Below are 18454 nucleotides of genomic sequence, written 5' to 3' on the forward strand. Positions count from 1 at the left end.
TGCAGCTAACCGTGCTATAAAACTAGGGCTAGATTTTGTGCTCACTTTGAAAATTGTTCGTCGATGAGTGATTCATATTTCGTCAGGTTTGTTTTTATAAATATTTTGGAAGGTTGTACTATTTCACCACATATGAAAGCGCTTACTGACTGTGAATACGATAAAAAACAAAATTCAATTCAATGGAAAATGTCATTTCCATCACTCCACAAAACATCTGTTTTCATGTAACATTAATGACATTCCACATATTTTTGAGCCATTTAAAGGGATTTCATGGCATATACACCTGGATGTGCTATTTATTTTAAGTATTTTCATTTTTGTAAATACAAACACCTTTTAACTATTTGTTAAGGTGTTTAATTAGCTTTTTACATGATAGCACAATAACAACTTTCGCAGCTCGCTTATTAGTTTTAGCACAAAAAAAAATCTCCTGGGCAAATATCTTCCATCTGATTTAATATGCATCTTACATCATTTACATTAGCGGTTCTCAACGTGGGCGATACCGCCCCCCAGGCGGCGTTCAGAGGACGGCAGGGGGCGCTGGGGGACATTTTTACAAAAGGGGGGCGCTATGATGCCTTTGGGGGGCGTTTGGTCGAAGGTAAACTTTACACCTTAAATGAACAACAATGCCAGTTTAGACTTTGAGCAACTTGGTAAAACTGTATTGTGTAACATTAAATCATGCTTGGCTGTAACTGTATCGATGGCAGCACTTCTTCTATTCAGTGTTTGTAGCTTCTGTTAGCTTCATGGCGCAGCTCCGCTCTCCTGCTACCGGTAGCTAAAATGACGATACCCTCACTGAGTATCCCTCTGAAAAATGAACCCATTTAAATAAAGAAATCCCTCCGTGAGTGATACCACGGTAGAGAGCGTTCATTTTATAGCGTTAACACGGTGCTGTAAGTGAAACGGGGGTGATAGAACAACACAGCACTTTTAAATTTCAATAATCAGAATGCAGAAATTGTTTCCGTTGTTTTAAAAGGTTTCTGTCAGTCTGTCTTTTCCCCATCGATACGCTTCCCGACCGCCCTGCACCTTATGGAGTTTAAAAAAAAGAGAAAAAGACTGAGGCGCACATTGCGTAAAACTCTGAAACAGGAGAAGCGGGACATAAAACACATGTGTTGATTTTTTTTTCACTGCTCAGCGTCGGATTCTTTGTTTTTATGCCATAATTCACATCTAGTTCGTCGCTCCGTTTGATTAGGTGGCGCAGCAGGTGATGAGATTACTGATGGTGAGCGTCAATAAACGATCAAATAAATCTAGCAACAGGAAAGAAACTAAAGTGGACATAGCAATAAACCAAGAGAAGATAAAACTAATAAAATTAAACTAAATGGAAATGAATGACGAACAAAATGCAAGAATAAACTAAGAAACTAAAGTAAATACATAGGAATAAACTGGTATGGCAAGATCTTTCGAGCAATAGTTAATACAGAGGACTGTATGGCAAGAATAAACAGACACTATTTCCACATAAAAAGTAAAATAATATTGTTGAAATGTCATGGGTTTGTTGAGACCACATCTAGTACTGAGAATAAATATATCTTACAGACCATAACAGTAAAGAACTGATCACTTATTTATGTTTTTAATTAGATTTGATATATTTATTTCTTCAATATTATTTCTCATGTCAGTGTTAATGTCATGAGGCTGATGACTCCATGACACTTTCAATTTGACTCATTAGGATTTGATTAAGAACCAGATTTGTTCTTTGTCATTTCTGTCCAGTAAAACTATTAATCTATAAATCAATAGACAGGTCTCTATAAAGATATAATCCATGTTTCTGTCTCATTTTTGTATGGCATTAAAAGGATCTGGAGCTTTAGTTTTTCCACTGAAAGCTCTGGTTTGCACAATAAATGCCATGTGGGTGAAGTTTTATGGATGATAATCTGATGTCCCATTCTCCTGAAGGCAGCACAGAGCTGCACCACCAGAAACTGACAAACACTGAAGAGAAGAAGAGCTATGATTAATGTAGTTACAGTTCTATCCATGTTTTAATGTTGCAGAGCTCAGTCGTTTGCAAATAGTTCAAAGTTTAAACTGGCATGTTGAACATCTTTTATCTGGCTATTTTGTGCAACATTTAACAACTAGAAAATGGCACATAAGAATATTATTTCCACTCTGATTGGCTGCTGTTAGGCCTACAGATTTTAACTTGAATGTTCATTGCCTGTGAAAATAATTTCTATTCCCATGACTTTTTTGTTCTCTGGGAAATTATTTTTGATGATAAATACAGAAGCAAGCATAAAAATCAAAACATCTACTATAGTGATAGTAATATTAATGATAAAATAATAGTCAGTGCAAAGTAGCCTGCAAATTCTTTGGTGGGGGGCGGAGAGGGACCTGGATAAAGGCTAGGGGGCGCTGGCCCAAAAACGGTTGAGAAACACTGATTTACATTATAACACAAAGTATTTTCACTTAAAATTTTCAATATTAATCACTCACACCAGTAATAATATTTTGACAGTTTAAAAAGTATAATTACAATTCACTTCTTGAGTTAGAATGGCTGCAAACGAAAACATTTCATGGTTTTTCAACTCAAATATTTTTTATATATATATATATATATTTTAAATTGACAGACAACTAAGCTCATAATTATTCATACCTCCAGCGAATGTACATTGGAGCTTATTGTCTTTTAGCCAATAAGTTGTTTCTGGTAGGAGATGACTCAGGCCTCTCCAGCTATAAAATGATATTGTTCTCATGTATGAAAAACATGTCGGTATATTCATCAAATGTTCATCAATAAGCAATACGAATTAAGGCATTTTTAATTCATTACACCCAAAACAACTGCAGTGAAGAAAAAGAAAAACTTTCACTTGTCTTGGTTTGTGTTATTCCAGTAACACTTATACTTAAACCGTCCCCCTCTTCCCTCTTGTTTGTGTTTTGTCCTTTTTCTATTCCCATTTCCACCAGCGTCTCTAATACAATCTGTATTGAGTGGCATTTGATATTAATCATACCCGTTCTCATTTCTCTATATTCAGGGATATAATGATTCCCTCTTATTACAGTGGTTAATGAAAATTGTGTCCTTGAGTCAGACAGGATGGTTCTCTGTAAATGTCAGCCGTATAGCTCACAGAGACACTGCCGTAATCCTTCTGACTCTGCCAAGTCCTTCCAGGCTGTTGCCAGCAGACTCCCAGCAGAGGACAGGACTAATGATAGCTCCTCTAATAAAGACTGAAGGTCCGCAGCTCTTACAAAATGTATGGAAAATGGAGGGTGTGTGGGGGGATCGAGAGCCCGGTTCGATTAAGGTAAAGCTAGCGGCGCTGTGAGCAACTGAGGGATTATCCTTGGTTATGAGCTTGCTTTATTCTTAAGCACTCACCTGTGTTCCTGCAATTGATTCTTTAGTCGGAGCTCTTTGAATCCGAAAGGAAATCTAGGTTTTATGTAGGAAAAAAATACGTATAAAGCTTCCACAAAAATCATCTTGAGTCACTACCTCCATCCCGTTGCTCACATTATTACCAAATTAACTCACAATACGCTTAATAAATTGCTGTTTTTATTTGACACGGTTTTTTTTGTTGTTGGTTTTTTTTCCCCTCGTTTCTAGATCAAAACTCATTTTGTCATGCTGCATTGCACCTGCTGTGTTTGTGTTGTGCACTGGGGCTGCCTGTCTGTCGGACTGCTTGTCTGTCTCCAGCATGCTCAGACGAGGAGATGCCTGCACAATCATGTCTGTTTTCTAACAGATCTATCTGTTCTTTGTCTCTTTGTCTCTTTCTTCTCTTCAACTTGTATCCAATTCTGGGTATTTTTTTCTGATTATTTTCTACTTTTTTTTTGTTTTGTTTTTTTTTTGCAAGACTTGAATTACATTTACTTTTCATGGAACAGTAGTGAATTCACAGCAAGAGCTGACTTTTTTTTTTTTTTTTCTGTAAATTTGTTGGAATTATGGAAAACTATTAACTTTTGCCCAACTGTCTCTAGCTTCTTTGAAGTAGGGGGATGTGGCCTGTGAAGAATCCATGTAATGATGTTACTCATTAAGGACTGGAGGTTATGCAGCAAGTTTATGAGTATTTATTAATCCTTCTATGTGTTTGATTTTAGATTTTGAGTGATATGTTCCATCAGTAAACAGAATAAGCTTAGACTCTCTTCCTTTGCCAGTTTGTAGGATTTCATTTTAGACTTTTTTCAATTAATTCCTAGATTTAGAAGATTCTTTTTTTCTGTTAATTTCTGTTTTGTTAATTTTGTTATATATATATATTTTTTATTTCGTAAACACATACAGTACCTTGCAAATGTTATTACATTTCATCGCACTGCAACCACAGACTTCAATGCATTTTATTGGGATTTTGTGTAGGGGAAGCAAAATGGTTTCCAAAATTGCACAAATTAAAATCTGAAAAAAGTCTTGTGAAAATGTATTCAGTCCCTTTCACTCGGATGCCCCTAAATAAGATCCGTAAGATACTTGTCTTGAGAGGGTACCTACTCAACAAAGTAGCAGAGTCCGCCTGCGAGTATTTACTATCACAAATCAAGATGTTCTGTTTAAGCCTGAGGAGTTTTTAGAGAACAAACAGCATGATGGAGCACAGAAACCAGACAGAGAGAAAGTTGTTCAGAAGTTTAAAACAGGGTTAGACGTTGAAGCAAAAGAGCTCTGAACATCTCAGAGCACTGCTTAATCCACACCCTGTAAATGTAATTGATAAGTGAGAATTTTTTGACAAGTTGAAATTAGATTTTCACACACGCTCTGTATCCGTTCAGACTGAGTTTGAGTAATTTTGCAAAAATGGCCACAACATTAATCCTCTCGATCTACACGCCATGCTTCAGGTTTTTATGTGTGAAACATTTTTAAAGCCACGTGTCGTTTTCCTGTAAATTCATAATTATGCACTGCTTTGTGTTGGCTTGTCCTTTACAAGGACATTGAGGTTTGCGGTTGTTAGGGTGTGTCAAAATGCAAAAAAGTTTTTCTTTGCAAGGTACTGTTGGCTTCCTGTAGTGCTGAGTTTCTAGATTGTTTCTGCTCTTCCCTTTCATTCTCTCCTTTCATCCAGAGACGTTTGTCTGTTTCTCTCTCTGTTTTGTTTCCTGTGCTGTGACCCTCGGGTATCTCTCCCCCCCCTCCCCCTTTTTTTCTTCTCTGTTCCTCCAACATCCAGTTTCTTCTTCTAGCCATTTTATTTTTCTATCCTTTTTTTTTGTTTTGTTATTTTGTTTCTTCTTATTTTAGAAGCATTTGCTTTCTGAATGGGCCTGACTCTGGTATATAGCCGTGTTTTTAAATAGATCCATGTGTTTTCTTCTTCCTCGCTCCTCTTTTCTTCCCTCCTTCTTCCCTCCTTCCCCCCGCAAACCCCCACCTCTAATCCTCTCTTTATCTCCACCCCCCTGCCCCCTGTCTTTTTTCCCCCTCCTCCTTTTCTCTCTTCTTCCTCTCCATTCTGTCCGCGCCCTGATGTGTAGGAGCTTCAGATTCATGTACATAAGTTTATTAACTTATAAACATGCACATACTACCTCACATATCTCTCTCTCTCTTTTTGCTCGCACTCTTTCATGCTGTCTTGGTGTTCTTTACTTAATGTCTCCAACGATCACAGCACCTTTTTCGGACCCTTTCGACCCACTCTCTGTCCACATTTCCAACTCATTTTGACGACACACTGTTATCAGTTATTGATCCTATGTATTGTACAGTATCTTGTTGTACAATGTGGCTGTCCTTTGCTACATTGCCTGTCATTGTCTGGAAGAGACGCAGAGCTGCCTCTGTCTTTCTATCTGTCTCGCTCCCTCTTTCTCTCTCTCTCTCTCTATCTGTGTGTCTCTGCTTCTACCTGTCTCTGTATTGTCTTGTCTCACTTCTCTCTGTCCTCCTCTTTCAGTTCTTCGTTCTCTTCTTTGTGTTCCTCCACCATTTTTTATTCCTCTTGAGTTGCCCAGGCATGCGAGTGACCTATGACTTCAGTCTCTCGCTGCGTCTCCCCTCTAATACGTAGTCAGGCGAGCTCTGACAGATGTAGTATTGCATATAACTTTGCTACTTTGCTTGTTCTCCCTCACATCAGGGTGGGAGTGAGGGGGGACACAAATAGCAGTCAGGGCCCTATTGATCGGCCCCTCAGTGATGCATATACTCGATCTAAAAACAGCCCCATCTGCTGCACAAGTGCCTCGAGGCACAGAAATTGCAATCAAGTAAAGTTTTCTCTCTGAAGTCTCCGGATAAAGTTTAGGATGACTTCGAGGAGGGGGGATAAAACGAGAACAATGCAGCTGAAAGAAAAAAAAGGAAGCGCAAATTCTATTCAGGAGAAGAGAAACTGACTATAGGTGTCATGTCCTGGTTGAAATGAAACTCAAGAGTTTGTCACAATATTATTTTGAGTAGGCAGCTCACTCTGAACGGTTGAGCTTAACACAAGATTTGTGTCTTTTTGTTGAAATCATCAGTGCCATAAAGTAATTGGGACTAAACTTGAAATATCCCTTTGTAATTTTCTGTAAATCCCTGAAGTTCATTTTCCCCCTTCCTGTTACCTCTCCTCTCTCTCTCTCTCTCTCTCTCTCTCTTTATCTTCCTTTTTTATCTCTTCTTCCCTCACTTATTCTCTTGATCTCCTGCTCTTTGCTTTGCTCTTTCTTTCTCATTCTTTTTCCCCCACCTTTCCCCTCCTTGCTCCCCCTCTTCCCTCTTTTCTCCTCCTCTGCCTCACACTTTGTTACCCCCCTTCCCCATCCCTTTCCCCCCCACCCCCTTTTTCCTTTTTACCCCGGCTCTCTTCCTCTCCCAGTGCGCCGCGTGCCCCCTCGTTTCTCTATCTCACCCAACAATCACGAGATCATGCCCGGGGGGAGCGTCAACATCACCTGCGTGGCCGTGGGTTCGCCCATGCCTTACGTCAAGTGGATGTTGGGCATGGAGGACCTGACCCCAGAGGACGAGATGCCCATCGGACGGAACGTGCTGGAGCTCAACGGCGTCCGGGAGTCGGCCAACTACACCTGCGTGGCCATGAGCAGCCTGGGCATCATTGAGGCCACTGCTCAGGTCTTAGTCAAGAGTAAGAATCCCGCCATTTTTCATTTGTAATTTATTTTTAGAAACAGGCATTGTTTTAGAATGTGTTTTATTTGTCGAGTACACATCCTGCAGATCTAAAGATTTCTGATTTTCTGTATCCCAAAGAACAGCACGAACCAATTTCATGTTTTTTTCTTTCTTGAAGCTATATGAGGCCTTTCTGAAAATAATTAATGTGCTCTAATTTATCAGCTCCACAAGCTCAAGCAAGTTGATGCTGCTGAAATTAGAAATTTGAGAAACCGTATCATTAGAGCTTAAAAATAGTTTAAACCCTGAGTGCTGCATGAGTCATTATTATTCTCTGAGGATTTCACCAGAAATCACACACCCCAAAAATACCACCAAGTTATGTATAAATAATGTTTTCTAATTGTGGGACTTTTGGATTTTCAGTGTCGTCAACACATTAAACTACTTCGTCTGCTGTTAGCATTGAAGGAAGCTTGAATTTGAATTTCGGATTTAATTTAATTTAGAATTACAGCAGTGACAATCTTGCGACTTCTATTTCTCACCTTTTTTCGACCTGCAGAAACTGATTTTAGTACTAATTTCAGCAGATTTCAATTTCAATTTACAATAAAATATTTTAGAGATTTTCTTCAGCTGTAATATAAGACAACATAAGAGGCTAAAGACCAACATAAGCTGTTTTTCAGGCTGGAAAATTATCCAATATAAAAATATTGTAAAGACTTAAATGTCTAAAAAAAAAGTAATGCCTTCAGATATGGCGATAATAAGGATACATAATGTATAGCATGGAGTAAATCGTTTGCAATAACTAATAATCCTGTCTATCTGCTGATGTCATGATCTGCAGCTTTACCGAAGCCTCCTGGCACGCCCATCGTCACAGAGACCACAGCGACCAGCATCACCATCACCTGGGACTCGGGCAATCCCGACCCCGTGACCTACTACATCATTCAGTACCGGGCCAAAGGGCCGGACAGCAAGTATGAGACGGTAGACGGCATCACCACCACCCGCTACAGCATCGGCGGCCTCTACCCCAACACGGAGTACGAAATCCGGGTGTCGGCCTTCAACAGCATCGGCCAGGGGCCGCCGTCCGCACGCGTGGAGGCTCGCACCGGAGAGCAAGCCCCCGCGAGCCCCCCGAGGAACGTGCAGGCCCACGTTATCTCTGAGAACACGGTGATGGTGCGCTGGGAGGAACCGGAGGAGCCCAATGGACAGGTGGGGCATTTTGAACTTTGAAGCACTTCACACACTTGGTTTTTTTTTTTTTTACTTTATAATTATTTATTTGATATTATCAATTTAAATACACCAGAATTGGCCAAAAGGATACTATACCTTTTTTTTTTTTTTGCAGTTCTGAAGGTATTGGTCTCCATTAAAACACATTGCAACTTCAGTGTGAACATGTCAATCGAGAAGTATTTAAAGCATTTAATCTATGTCAAAATTACTATAAAATTACATACGAGTTCCTGTTTCTAGTAGAAACAGGAACTCGTATGTAATTAGTCACTTAGTCAAGTAGAAAAGCAACAGTGCTGCTTTAATATTTCCAACACTGGCTTGTGGCAAGCTGGTTAGAGAGTAAATGATGTGTGACAGAATCATTGACTGCATACAGTCTATTTCATCCATGGTTATGTCATTTTTTATATGAACCTGCACTAACAGAGATTAAACCTGACACAGTTACAGTTTTTTTTTCCAGTTGAGCAAGAAATTAAAGCTTAGAATTGATTCCAGTTCAGAAACACAAAATCATTTGGCTCTACTGCCAACCATGGTGACTTTAAGAGATAGCAGCATACAAACTGCTTCTCATTAAGTCTCAGTGGCTCTGATCTGACCATGCATCACCTGGATTTTACTGGCACCATCCACAGAAATCACAGTGTAATCTACTTACATTGTTACAGATGGAAGATAAAGCATAAATAACAATGGTCCAAGGAAAGATCCACGTGGAACACCTGCTTACAACTTCATAGAAGTTAATTTATAATTTCCTGAATGTTTTGTGCTGTTGGTATTGATTTGCTGCACTTACAAAGGAAAACCGACCTGATTAAAATAGGGGTAAAAATGCTACACCATTTGAAGTGGGTCTTCGTAGAAAAGTCTTACTTTTGCTTACTGTGAAGCTGTTTTGCAGGTAGCTGCATTTTAAAACAATAAAGAGGCCCATTTTACTTTTTTTTTTTTATTGGGCACTTTTATCCAGCTTGCATGTTCACTTACTTTCTGAGGACTGTAAGTCTCTCGCTACTTTCTCCTGCTCTCTAAAAAAAGAAAGGGTAATTGGACTGTCCACTCTAAGTTGAGAGTGCTCCCTCTTGAGGCCCATTTCCTTTTTCAAGCCTACCTAACCGAGCAGCGGGTTCATAAAAGCACAAGACTGAATTGAGTGCATATGGGGATTATGGATAATAAAGAGTAAGCGAAGGGGAGGTGGGAGAACTGGAGGTTTAGGGAGTTGGCATGGCAGAGAGATTACATAAACTCTGACCTACCTACTGTGTTTCCAAAATCCAAAACGGCTAGAGGTGCAGTGATTACATCTTAAAGGCCAGAATCAGCTCATTGGTTTTGTCAATTTTCCCCTTTGCTGTATAAAATTTCTTTGTAAAAAAAAAAACAAAAAAACAATGGCATTAAGCACACAGTAAAACACCATATCGTCTGGACTAAACGCTGTAAAGCAAACCAGATGACCCGCAGCCGTCGTAAAGTCTGGCTCTGTTAAAACACGGTATTATGGATTATCGTTGTGGAGTGACTGAGGGATTAGACCGAATAATAAAATGTTGTCCCTGATAACCTAAAAATCAGATTCTGAAGCACAGGCCTCAGTTACAGCTGTAATAAAGTTGCTGCTCTCTCTGTTCCTTCCTAGGTGAAAGGCTACCGTGTGTACTACACCATGGACCCATCCCGAGCCATTAACGAGTGGCAGATACACAACGTGCAGGACAGCGTGATCACTACCATTCAGAACCTTGTGACCTCGGAGACGTACACCATCCAGGTCCTGGCTTTCACCTCCGTAGGCGATGGCCCCTTTTCAGATCCTGTACATGTGAAAGTTTTGCGTGGAGGTAAGTGCCTCAATTTTGAAAACGTAATCAATCCCAGGTCCCAGAATGCATTGGCAGATAATTGACTGGTGCCAGCAGATATAGGCAAGAATTAAGCTGGGTTTGTCAATAGAGGTGCAAAGATGGTCACTCGTTGTCCTTATCGTCCATACTGTAAGTCTGATTGATATGTTCAGTGGTGGTGAAATTGTGTAACGGTAAAGAAAGAATAGTGTCTGAAAAACATTGGTGAAGTATAGTCAATATTGTTATTACAACTTTTAGTCGTAGTTTTAGAATTTAATGTTTTCCGGACATTTTGTAAGCTTAGCATGTACAGCTATCTACATATAATGGAAACATGAAAACTGCATGCACACTCTGGTGTAGTCCATTTCATCTAGCACTCTTCACACTTCACTGGTGTCCCTGATGTCAACACTTCATAAAACAGACTTTTGCCGATAGGAGAGGACTTATTCTGCTTCTATGACATTTACAAGGTTAGAAAATAGAGAGGGAAGGATCTTTGATCACTCCTTTTCGCGCATTATCTCTAAATCATCCAGACTACCGGATCGTCTCTTATGCTTTTCCTCTTCAGCTCATGCTACTGGGAGAAGGTTAATTTACATTCTGGCGAATCCTTTCTATATCATTTACGAATGGGAAGATCCACTGCTGACAGATATACAGCTTTCTGGCAGAGACAACAGATTTTATTTTATTTATTTATTTATTTTTAATCTTTTGATATTTTGTATTTCCATGATGTGTTGCACTCTAAGCTTGTCAGACGTACTCCAGTCATCATTTGTTTCATGCCAGACACACCTGCAGTGTTTGCGGCTTAAAAAAAAGATCAATACAAGTCTCATCTGATCAAAGTAATCAGTTCAAGTTAAAGCCTCAGGATTGTTTAGCAAACTGTGCATATTTACATATGTGACGGTCAGACATAATACTCTTTTTATCCACAACATGCCTCCAAAACAACTGGTTTGAGTAAGGTCACCATGGAAACACTGTGATCTCGAAATGCCATTCTTTAACAATGAACTATGGACATCTTTTACATCTCTTAACATTATGCTCACTGTGCATGACGGCCATATAAACCTGGGTCTTTTTCCCGCTTCGTTAGCCACACATATGGACAAGTTTATGCAATTACCTATTTTCTTATGAGTAAATTACCTTAATGTCTTTCCCATTTTAAAGAAAGCCTGAAAGTAATAGAACACTGAAAAATGTAAACTAAGAAGGAACTTCCAAAGACTTTGTGGAAGAGCTCAGAGAGAAACCTGAGAACAGAGAAGTAGGGAATCTACAGCAAAACAGAAACTAAACACAGTGACCAAAAACTGTAGCACGGCCAAAAAACAAAAAAAAAAAAACCAAACAAAACACGTCTCAACATGAGTATGACCAAAATACAATGTTCCAGAAACAGACTGAAAGCGGATATTAAAGAGAACACTGAACAGAAACAACCAGACTGATCAAAATAAAAGGATAAAAAGGAGAAGTAACGAATCTAAAAACTAAAAAATCAGACGAATCAAAAATAAAATGGCACAGGAAGCAAGAGATGTGAGGAAACTGACTCAAAATGCATCAGAAACCAAAACATAACAGAACAAACACAAGACGCCTTTCTAGTCATTTCATATGCTCTGATCACCTTAAAAGTAGTCGGGCATTTTGTACGAAATACTAAACTCAGTTGATTTTCTTCGTTTAGGTATTATAGGTTTTCTTGAAAGTGCCAATAATTGCACCACCCGTGATTATTATTAGAATTTTTTTTTCCCCACTGAATAAATTGATTGAAGTTTAAAAGCTGCCGTTCTTCAACATTTCTTCCAGGTGAAAATTAATCTTCTTAAAGTTCTTTGCACATCGTTAGCACGGGTGCTGACAAGTGTGGAGGCCGCTAGGTCTCCTGTTGTGCAAAAACTATTTGATAAAGAATCTTTTCAGGACATTGAACTACCAGAAGAATGATCATAGTTTGTGTTTGCATTAGAAAGAGGCCTTGTTGAAAGGTGCTGAGGCCTTACCTGGTGTGTTGTCTGGTCCTGCTCAGTTCCAGGTCAACCAGGAAAGTTTAAAGTTGGGAAGGTGACAGACACCAGCATTGAGCTGACCTGGGAGCCTGCGTACACCAAGGAGAAAATTGTCAACTACGAGCTTCTCTATAAGCCTGTCAAGTTTGGCAGTTTGGTAAGCCTTTTTTGCTCACTTGTTTTTTTTTTTTTGTTTGTTTGTTTTTTGTGGACTTTGTACCGTCGCAGAAGTAAAGAAGTGAGATAAAAGTGGTGGGGGAGGGGGGATGTAAGAGATTAACCCCAGCGCTCGCCATGGCTTCACCTCTCTGTTCTCCGCTCACAGGAGAAGTTGACCTTCGGGCCGAGGAACTCTTACACCGTCGAGGGCCTGAAAGCAAACACCGAGTACTCCTTCTCCCTGGCCGCCATCTCCAACAAAGGCATCGGCGCGTTCACCAACGAACTTGTGCAGAGGACATCCCAAGCCAGTACGTCCTTGTTTCGTTAACTTTACATAACGTGCTCACACGAGCACTGCGACGAGCGCCTTCCTGCACATTTTAATCGTGTCATATTTACCTCCTTGGGAAATATTTTCTGCCTCTCAAATCGCACGCTCACACATGTCGCCGTTTCCTCAGCTACTGACCTGATAAAAAACCTGGAAACCATCTCAGAATCTCGCCATGTGTCTTTCTCATCCCATCTGTCCATCTCTCCCTCCTCCCATCCATCCGTTGCACCTTTAACTGTGTCTATCTTCCGCTGAGCGGCCTCTCTTCCCCCCACACAGCCCAAACAACGCGACAGATGGAGGCAGAGCAGCAGAATTATGATTTTGTACTTTTATTTCTTGGCTATCTCTTCGTTTCCTTTCCTCTGTCAGCGTACGGTATAATGCACTTTTGAGAGGCTGAAACTTTCCTCCACTTACTGACTCGCAACCAGTGGCATGTTAAAGGATGGTCACTGGCCTGCTATGATGTCAGGTAAGTACCATGTAGTTTATATTTTACCACACACAACACTTGGATTATCTCCCTTGGCTCTATTTCTTTCACCTCTTTTTTAAAAACAAACACAGATAGCCGATGAGGCTCAAAACGGATCGCTCTGCCTTCGAAATCCCCTCTGCCCTTAAGAGGACAAAAACGATAAACAAGAAATGGAACCAAGGGAAGAATTCACAAAGTTGCAGCGGCGATAAAGTACTCTAGGTTGTCTCTGACGTGGTAAGTTTTGTTATTTTAAGTATTAACTCAATAACTCAGCTGAACGGCGACTGTTGGCTCCCCTTCTGAAGTGACCTAACCGGGTGGTACACTAGAGGTGTCAAAGCGGAAGGCGGCGGGGAGAGGGGAGGCGAGGGCGTCTCGGATAAAGGGAAAAGAAGGTGCTTGATAAGCAGACTGTTTCATGCAGTAGAATTCATTTCCCAGGGAGGTTAGGTGTGCTTTGTTATCGCCAAGCTTTGGTGCACATCTAGATTGTCCCCCGAGGCCAGCAGAACAGTGGCTGTACGGCTGAGTGAATAGATACTTGAACCTGTCAGCTGTGACTGTTACACACACACAGACACAAACACGCACACACACACAGAGCAGAGCTGAACACCTCAGGAGATCAAGCACAAACCTGGACACCTCGCCCGTGCTTTAGCCTTTGCATGTGCGTTAAGGTGAGTGATGTCTGTTGTAGTGGCGGAAAGGTGTGAGAGTTCTTCATGTTTTCCTTTTTATTTATATATATATATATATATATATATATATATATATATTTTTATTTTTTTTTTCCATCCTGACTTTCTGTCTTAGTGCCTTTCTTTTCCAACCTGACTTCTAAATCAGTTTGGCACTGTGTAAGATTGTTTTATCTCCTTGCTGCAAAGCTTAAGACCTTCCCCTTGTCAGAGCAGGAAAGTCTCACCACACTCTATTATCCCAAGGACTCGGGGATTACGCTGCCATGGAGGCTGCTGTTGGGAAATGTGTATATACGTATGTGTGTGTGTGCGTGTATGTGTATGTATGTGTGTGTGTGTGCGCGCGCGTGTGTGTGCGTGTGTATGTATGTGTGTGTGTGCGCGCGCGCGCGTGTGTGTGTGTGTGTGTGTGTGTGTGTGTGTGTGTGTGCGTGTGTGTGTCTGCTTCTGGGTGGAAAGCTGTGTGTCACTCCTTCGAAAGGAGAGATTTTATTTTTTGTTTTCATTCTCTTTTTTCCCCATTCATGAACCCGGACCCCTCCATGCCACCAGCTGCAGCCAGATGATAAAATAATTATTGGCTATCGGATGTGCAATCTTCTTCCATATAATTAAGTTGTCCACTTAGGATCAATACTCTTGTCTCGAGTTTATTTCATTATCCTCTAAGCCTAACATTATGCATTTACATTATGCTGTTGCATCCCTTTTTTTTCTTTTTCTTTTTTTTTTACTTTCAAGCCTTGCAAAGTATTCATACCTCATGTTTCAGCCTTTTATTTAATTTGTAGGAATTTTATATGACAATGTACACAATTGTGAAGTAGAAGAAAAATGACATGTGTTTTTTTAAGATTTTATCTATGACTGAAAACTTGAAAAACTTAGTGGCTCTAATATGTATTCACATGGGCTGCATTTGGTAGCACTTTTGTTGCCTTGCAGCAGGAAGGTCCTGAGTTCGAATCCCAACCTGGAAACTTTCTGCATGGAGTTTACATGTTCTCCCTGTGCATGCGTAGGTTCTCTCTGGGTACTCCAGCTTCCTCCCACTGTCCAAAGACATCATAATGTACAATAATTTGTTTTTCTAAATTGTCCTTAAGTGTAGGTGTGTGCATTAGAGTTTTGATCTATAATCCAAACCTGGGCCGGATTTTGTCAACATTACTTTCTTGAAATTAGGGTTAAGCTTTTCTGGTGCGTTTTTAATAAGCCCATAGTAGACAAAGCACAGAGAAAACTAAACTAGAACGCTCAATGTAAAAAGTGATGCTACCCCTCTTATTCAAGTGTAAATAGAGGAGTGGGTCGTTTGCTTTGCTCTGCTCCTATCAGTCACAAATCCAAGTGACTGAAATCGACTCATCCAGCTGTTGCAACAAGCATCAAAATGGAGCTGGATGATGTTAAGCAAAATCTAAAAGCGAGAGAAATTACACTGCTAAGCCAGCAGAGTGCAAAATCTTACTGGAAGTATTTAAAACTGCTATCAATTAAAAATATTAAAATATTTACTTTGGGCTCTGGCCTCTAATTGGAGTTATTTAGTCAGGTCGGATTGGGCTCAGACACAATGTCTACGGGTCCGGGCTGGGTTGGAAAATTTCAGGGCAAAGTTAAAGACAACCTTTTGTAGATTGTAGATGACATAAACTTGAGTAGGAGGTTTGCCTACCAGCAGGTCATTGACCCTAATTCATATTGATTTAGCCCAAAAAACTTAAAACTAATACAGAAAACTGGCTCTATCCCAAGACTAAAGGGGAATATATATATATATATATATATATATATATATATATATATATATATATATATATATATATATATATATATATATATATATATATATATATATAATGTATATTTTCCTTCCACTTTACAATTGTGCTCAACTTGGTGTTGGTTTATCACACAATAGTAAATCTAAGTAAATATATTAAAGCTTGTGGTTGTAACCGAAATAGATTCAGAAAAAAATAAAATAAAAATCAATGGGTATTGATACTTTTCCAAGGTGTGTGTTCTTTATTTCAGTTCAGTTTACTTTCATTTCTTATTGTTTCCTCTTTTTTTTTTTTGCCCTTGCTTTCCATCCTTGTGCTTATGATTTTTCCCCTCTCTTACTGCTTTATTGTTTGTTTTTTTCATATCCTAAACTCTTTGCCAATTTGCTCCCTTACCTCTATCCATCCAAGAGCCCTCAGCTGCACCTGAAGGTGTGTCCTGCGAGAGTGTCAGCTCCACCTCACTGGGAGTGAGCTGGAGGCCGCCTCGGGCGGAGGCCCAGAATGGCGAGTTGGCAGGTTTTGAGCTCAAATACCAAAGAGTTTCTGGGACAGGAGAAGATGGAGGAGAAGGAGGAGAAACTCAGGGCTTTGAGGTGGATGGGCCGCCCATCACAGCGCAGCAGAGGCAGATTGTGTTAGAGGGCCTGGAGAAGTGGAGCTGGTACAACATCACGCTGGCAGCCTCCACAGCAGTGGGGACCGGACCCAGGAGCCCGGCCGTGCTGTGCAGAACTCACGAGGACGGTGAGGATGCGTGTCGTTGATCAGACTTAAATGCTATCGATTGGTTAGTTTTTATTTACCAGTTGGGGACACTCTGTCTTTTTTAATTAACTCTGCGTTCTGCGTGCGCTCAGTTCCCGGCGCCGCTCCCCGTCAGGTGGACGTTCAGCCGCTCAACTCCTCGGCTCTCCGGGTAACATGGCGCTCCGTGTTGCCACGGTTACGGCAAGGCCAGATACGGGGGTACCAGGTGCACTTCAGCCGCACGGAGAGCGGTGAATCACGCACCCTGCCCCGAATCAAAGACCTCCTGTTGGACGAATCCCAGGTGAAATTGCCATTTCGAAGATAAACCGATGCTCATCTCTAATATCTGTAAACATTTCCCTCCCGTCTAATCTTTTGACTCACTCCTCGTCTCATCTGTCTCGGCTGCCTACGGGGGCGTGCTTCTTCTGTGTGACAAGATGGAGGAGGATGATTCGACTCAGTATGTGAGTGCAGACTGCCGGTCGTTTTCCCACAAGGAAACTATAAATGAGCTCACAAGCAAATCCATCCAGCAGAATTAGTCCCAGACTTTAAATTCACATTCTTAACAAAGATTTAATCAAATCCTCCGTTATCTAATTCTATATTTGTTTGTTGGATTACTTTGAACGTGTCCCAAAAAAATTTATCGTTTTACGTTTAAAGAAATAAAGTGGAGTAATTAATGATACTTTTTCCAAAAACATATACTATTTCCATCAGACTGGATATAAATTTATATATAAAAAAAACATTAAAAAATGCATATTAAAGTACTCGTACACTGAAACTGGTAATACAATAGATGTTCAAATGTAAAATCTTTTGATAATTCTTCATTTTGTTATTACATCTCCATCACAATAAATTAGAATCTAATTGAAAAGTTATTTTATTTCAGCAACTTATATTGAAAACCTACGTACTGACATACTGTGTGCATGGTGTGCATCAATGGCACCCAATTTCAAGTGATAATATTTGGTACTTATTGCAAAACCCACAATTCTCAGAAAGGTATAGTTTCAAAATAAGTTTTTTTTTTTTACGTATCATTGGAGCATTGGATTGTGGAACAGTTCTCCACTTCTCAATGGTGATAAGCCACAAAAATGTCACTGCTAAAAAAGGTTTGGTGCACACAGAGTTCTATATCCCATCAAAATAATAGAAGGTTAAGTGAAAGGAAAAACATTGCTACAAAAATTGGGCCACAACTAACAGGAAGAGCCGAAGTCGCAATCAATTTATTGCGTTGAATGTACAGACCACACGTCTGTCAACAGACCACACGTCTGTCAACAGACATTTCTGCTTATACAAAGAAGAAAATGTGTTCTTTAATTTGTTTTCTACCTTGTTTGTGAAGCGTTGCATTTAACTCTGTCAACAAAGATAATAGTGTGACGAGTGAAGAATGCAGCATTTGGAGTGATTTAGAATTTGGAAAGGGTTCGGCTTTACTCAGAATAGAAACAAGTTTTAGATTATTCCTTGCACACGTTGAAATGTGATTCCCGACAAAACTTCTGATTTATTATCGCATGTTGGAGTTATATTTTATCAAAGCCTTTCATCTATCATCTAAATTACTTTAAAATGTGCTTAATTAGTAAGTAAAAAGGAGTATTTGAAAACAGTAATTGTTTTTGTTTCAGTGTAGTGATAACTTGTGCACTCACATCATATTTTTTAACAACTAATCGCTTTTTCCGTAGAAAAGAGGTTCAGTATTTAATGGTGTGTTTTCCCTCCATCAGGAACTGGTTTTAGGAGGTTTGAAAGCAGAGACTCTGTACTCTGTCTCAGTGGCTGCGTACACCACCAAAGGGGATGGAGCACACAGCAAAGCTAAGCTGGTGCAGACCACAGGGATTGGTGAGCACATGTCAACTATATAGCGCTCTGGATTTAGTAACACATTCAGGAATTGATCTTAC

At 40.0% G+C, this 18454-nt stretch overlaps 1 protein-coding gene across 1 annotated transcript in view; it reads left to right on the forward strand.

Moving 5' to 3' along the window:
* LOC103479283 (receptor-type tyrosine-protein phosphatase S-like) overlaps positions 1 to 18454 on the forward strand; it is a 98742-nt gene that overhangs the window by 56920 nt on the left and 23368 nt on the right. The window contains exons 8-17 of the mRNA XM_081598448.1: positions 5530 to 5544; positions 6861 to 7130; positions 7977 to 8356; positions 10035 to 10236; positions 12305 to 12441; positions 12610 to 12754; positions 16170 to 16505; positions 16619 to 16812; positions 16952 to 16978; positions 18275 to 18392. Coding sequence (XP_081454574.1) covers positions 5530 to 5544; positions 6861 to 7130; positions 7977 to 8356; positions 10035 to 10236; positions 12305 to 12441; positions 12610 to 12754; positions 16170 to 16505; positions 16619 to 16812; positions 16952 to 16978; positions 18275 to 18392 — 1824 coding nt within the window. The remainder of the gene's footprint in view (positions 1 to 5529; positions 5545 to 6860; positions 7131 to 7976; positions 8357 to 10034; positions 10237 to 12304; positions 12442 to 12609; positions 12755 to 16169; positions 16506 to 16618; positions 16813 to 16951; positions 16979 to 18274; positions 18393 to 18454) is intronic.

The sequence above is a fragment of the Poecilia reticulata genome, chromosome 17 (genome assembly GCF_904066995.2).
Source record: "Poecilia reticulata chromosome 17, P_reticulata-male-v2, whole genome shotgun sequence".
In the NCBI taxonomy this organism is placed as follows: domain Eukaryota; kingdom Metazoa; phylum Chordata; class Actinopteri; order Cyprinodontiformes; family Poeciliidae; genus Poecilia; species Poecilia reticulata.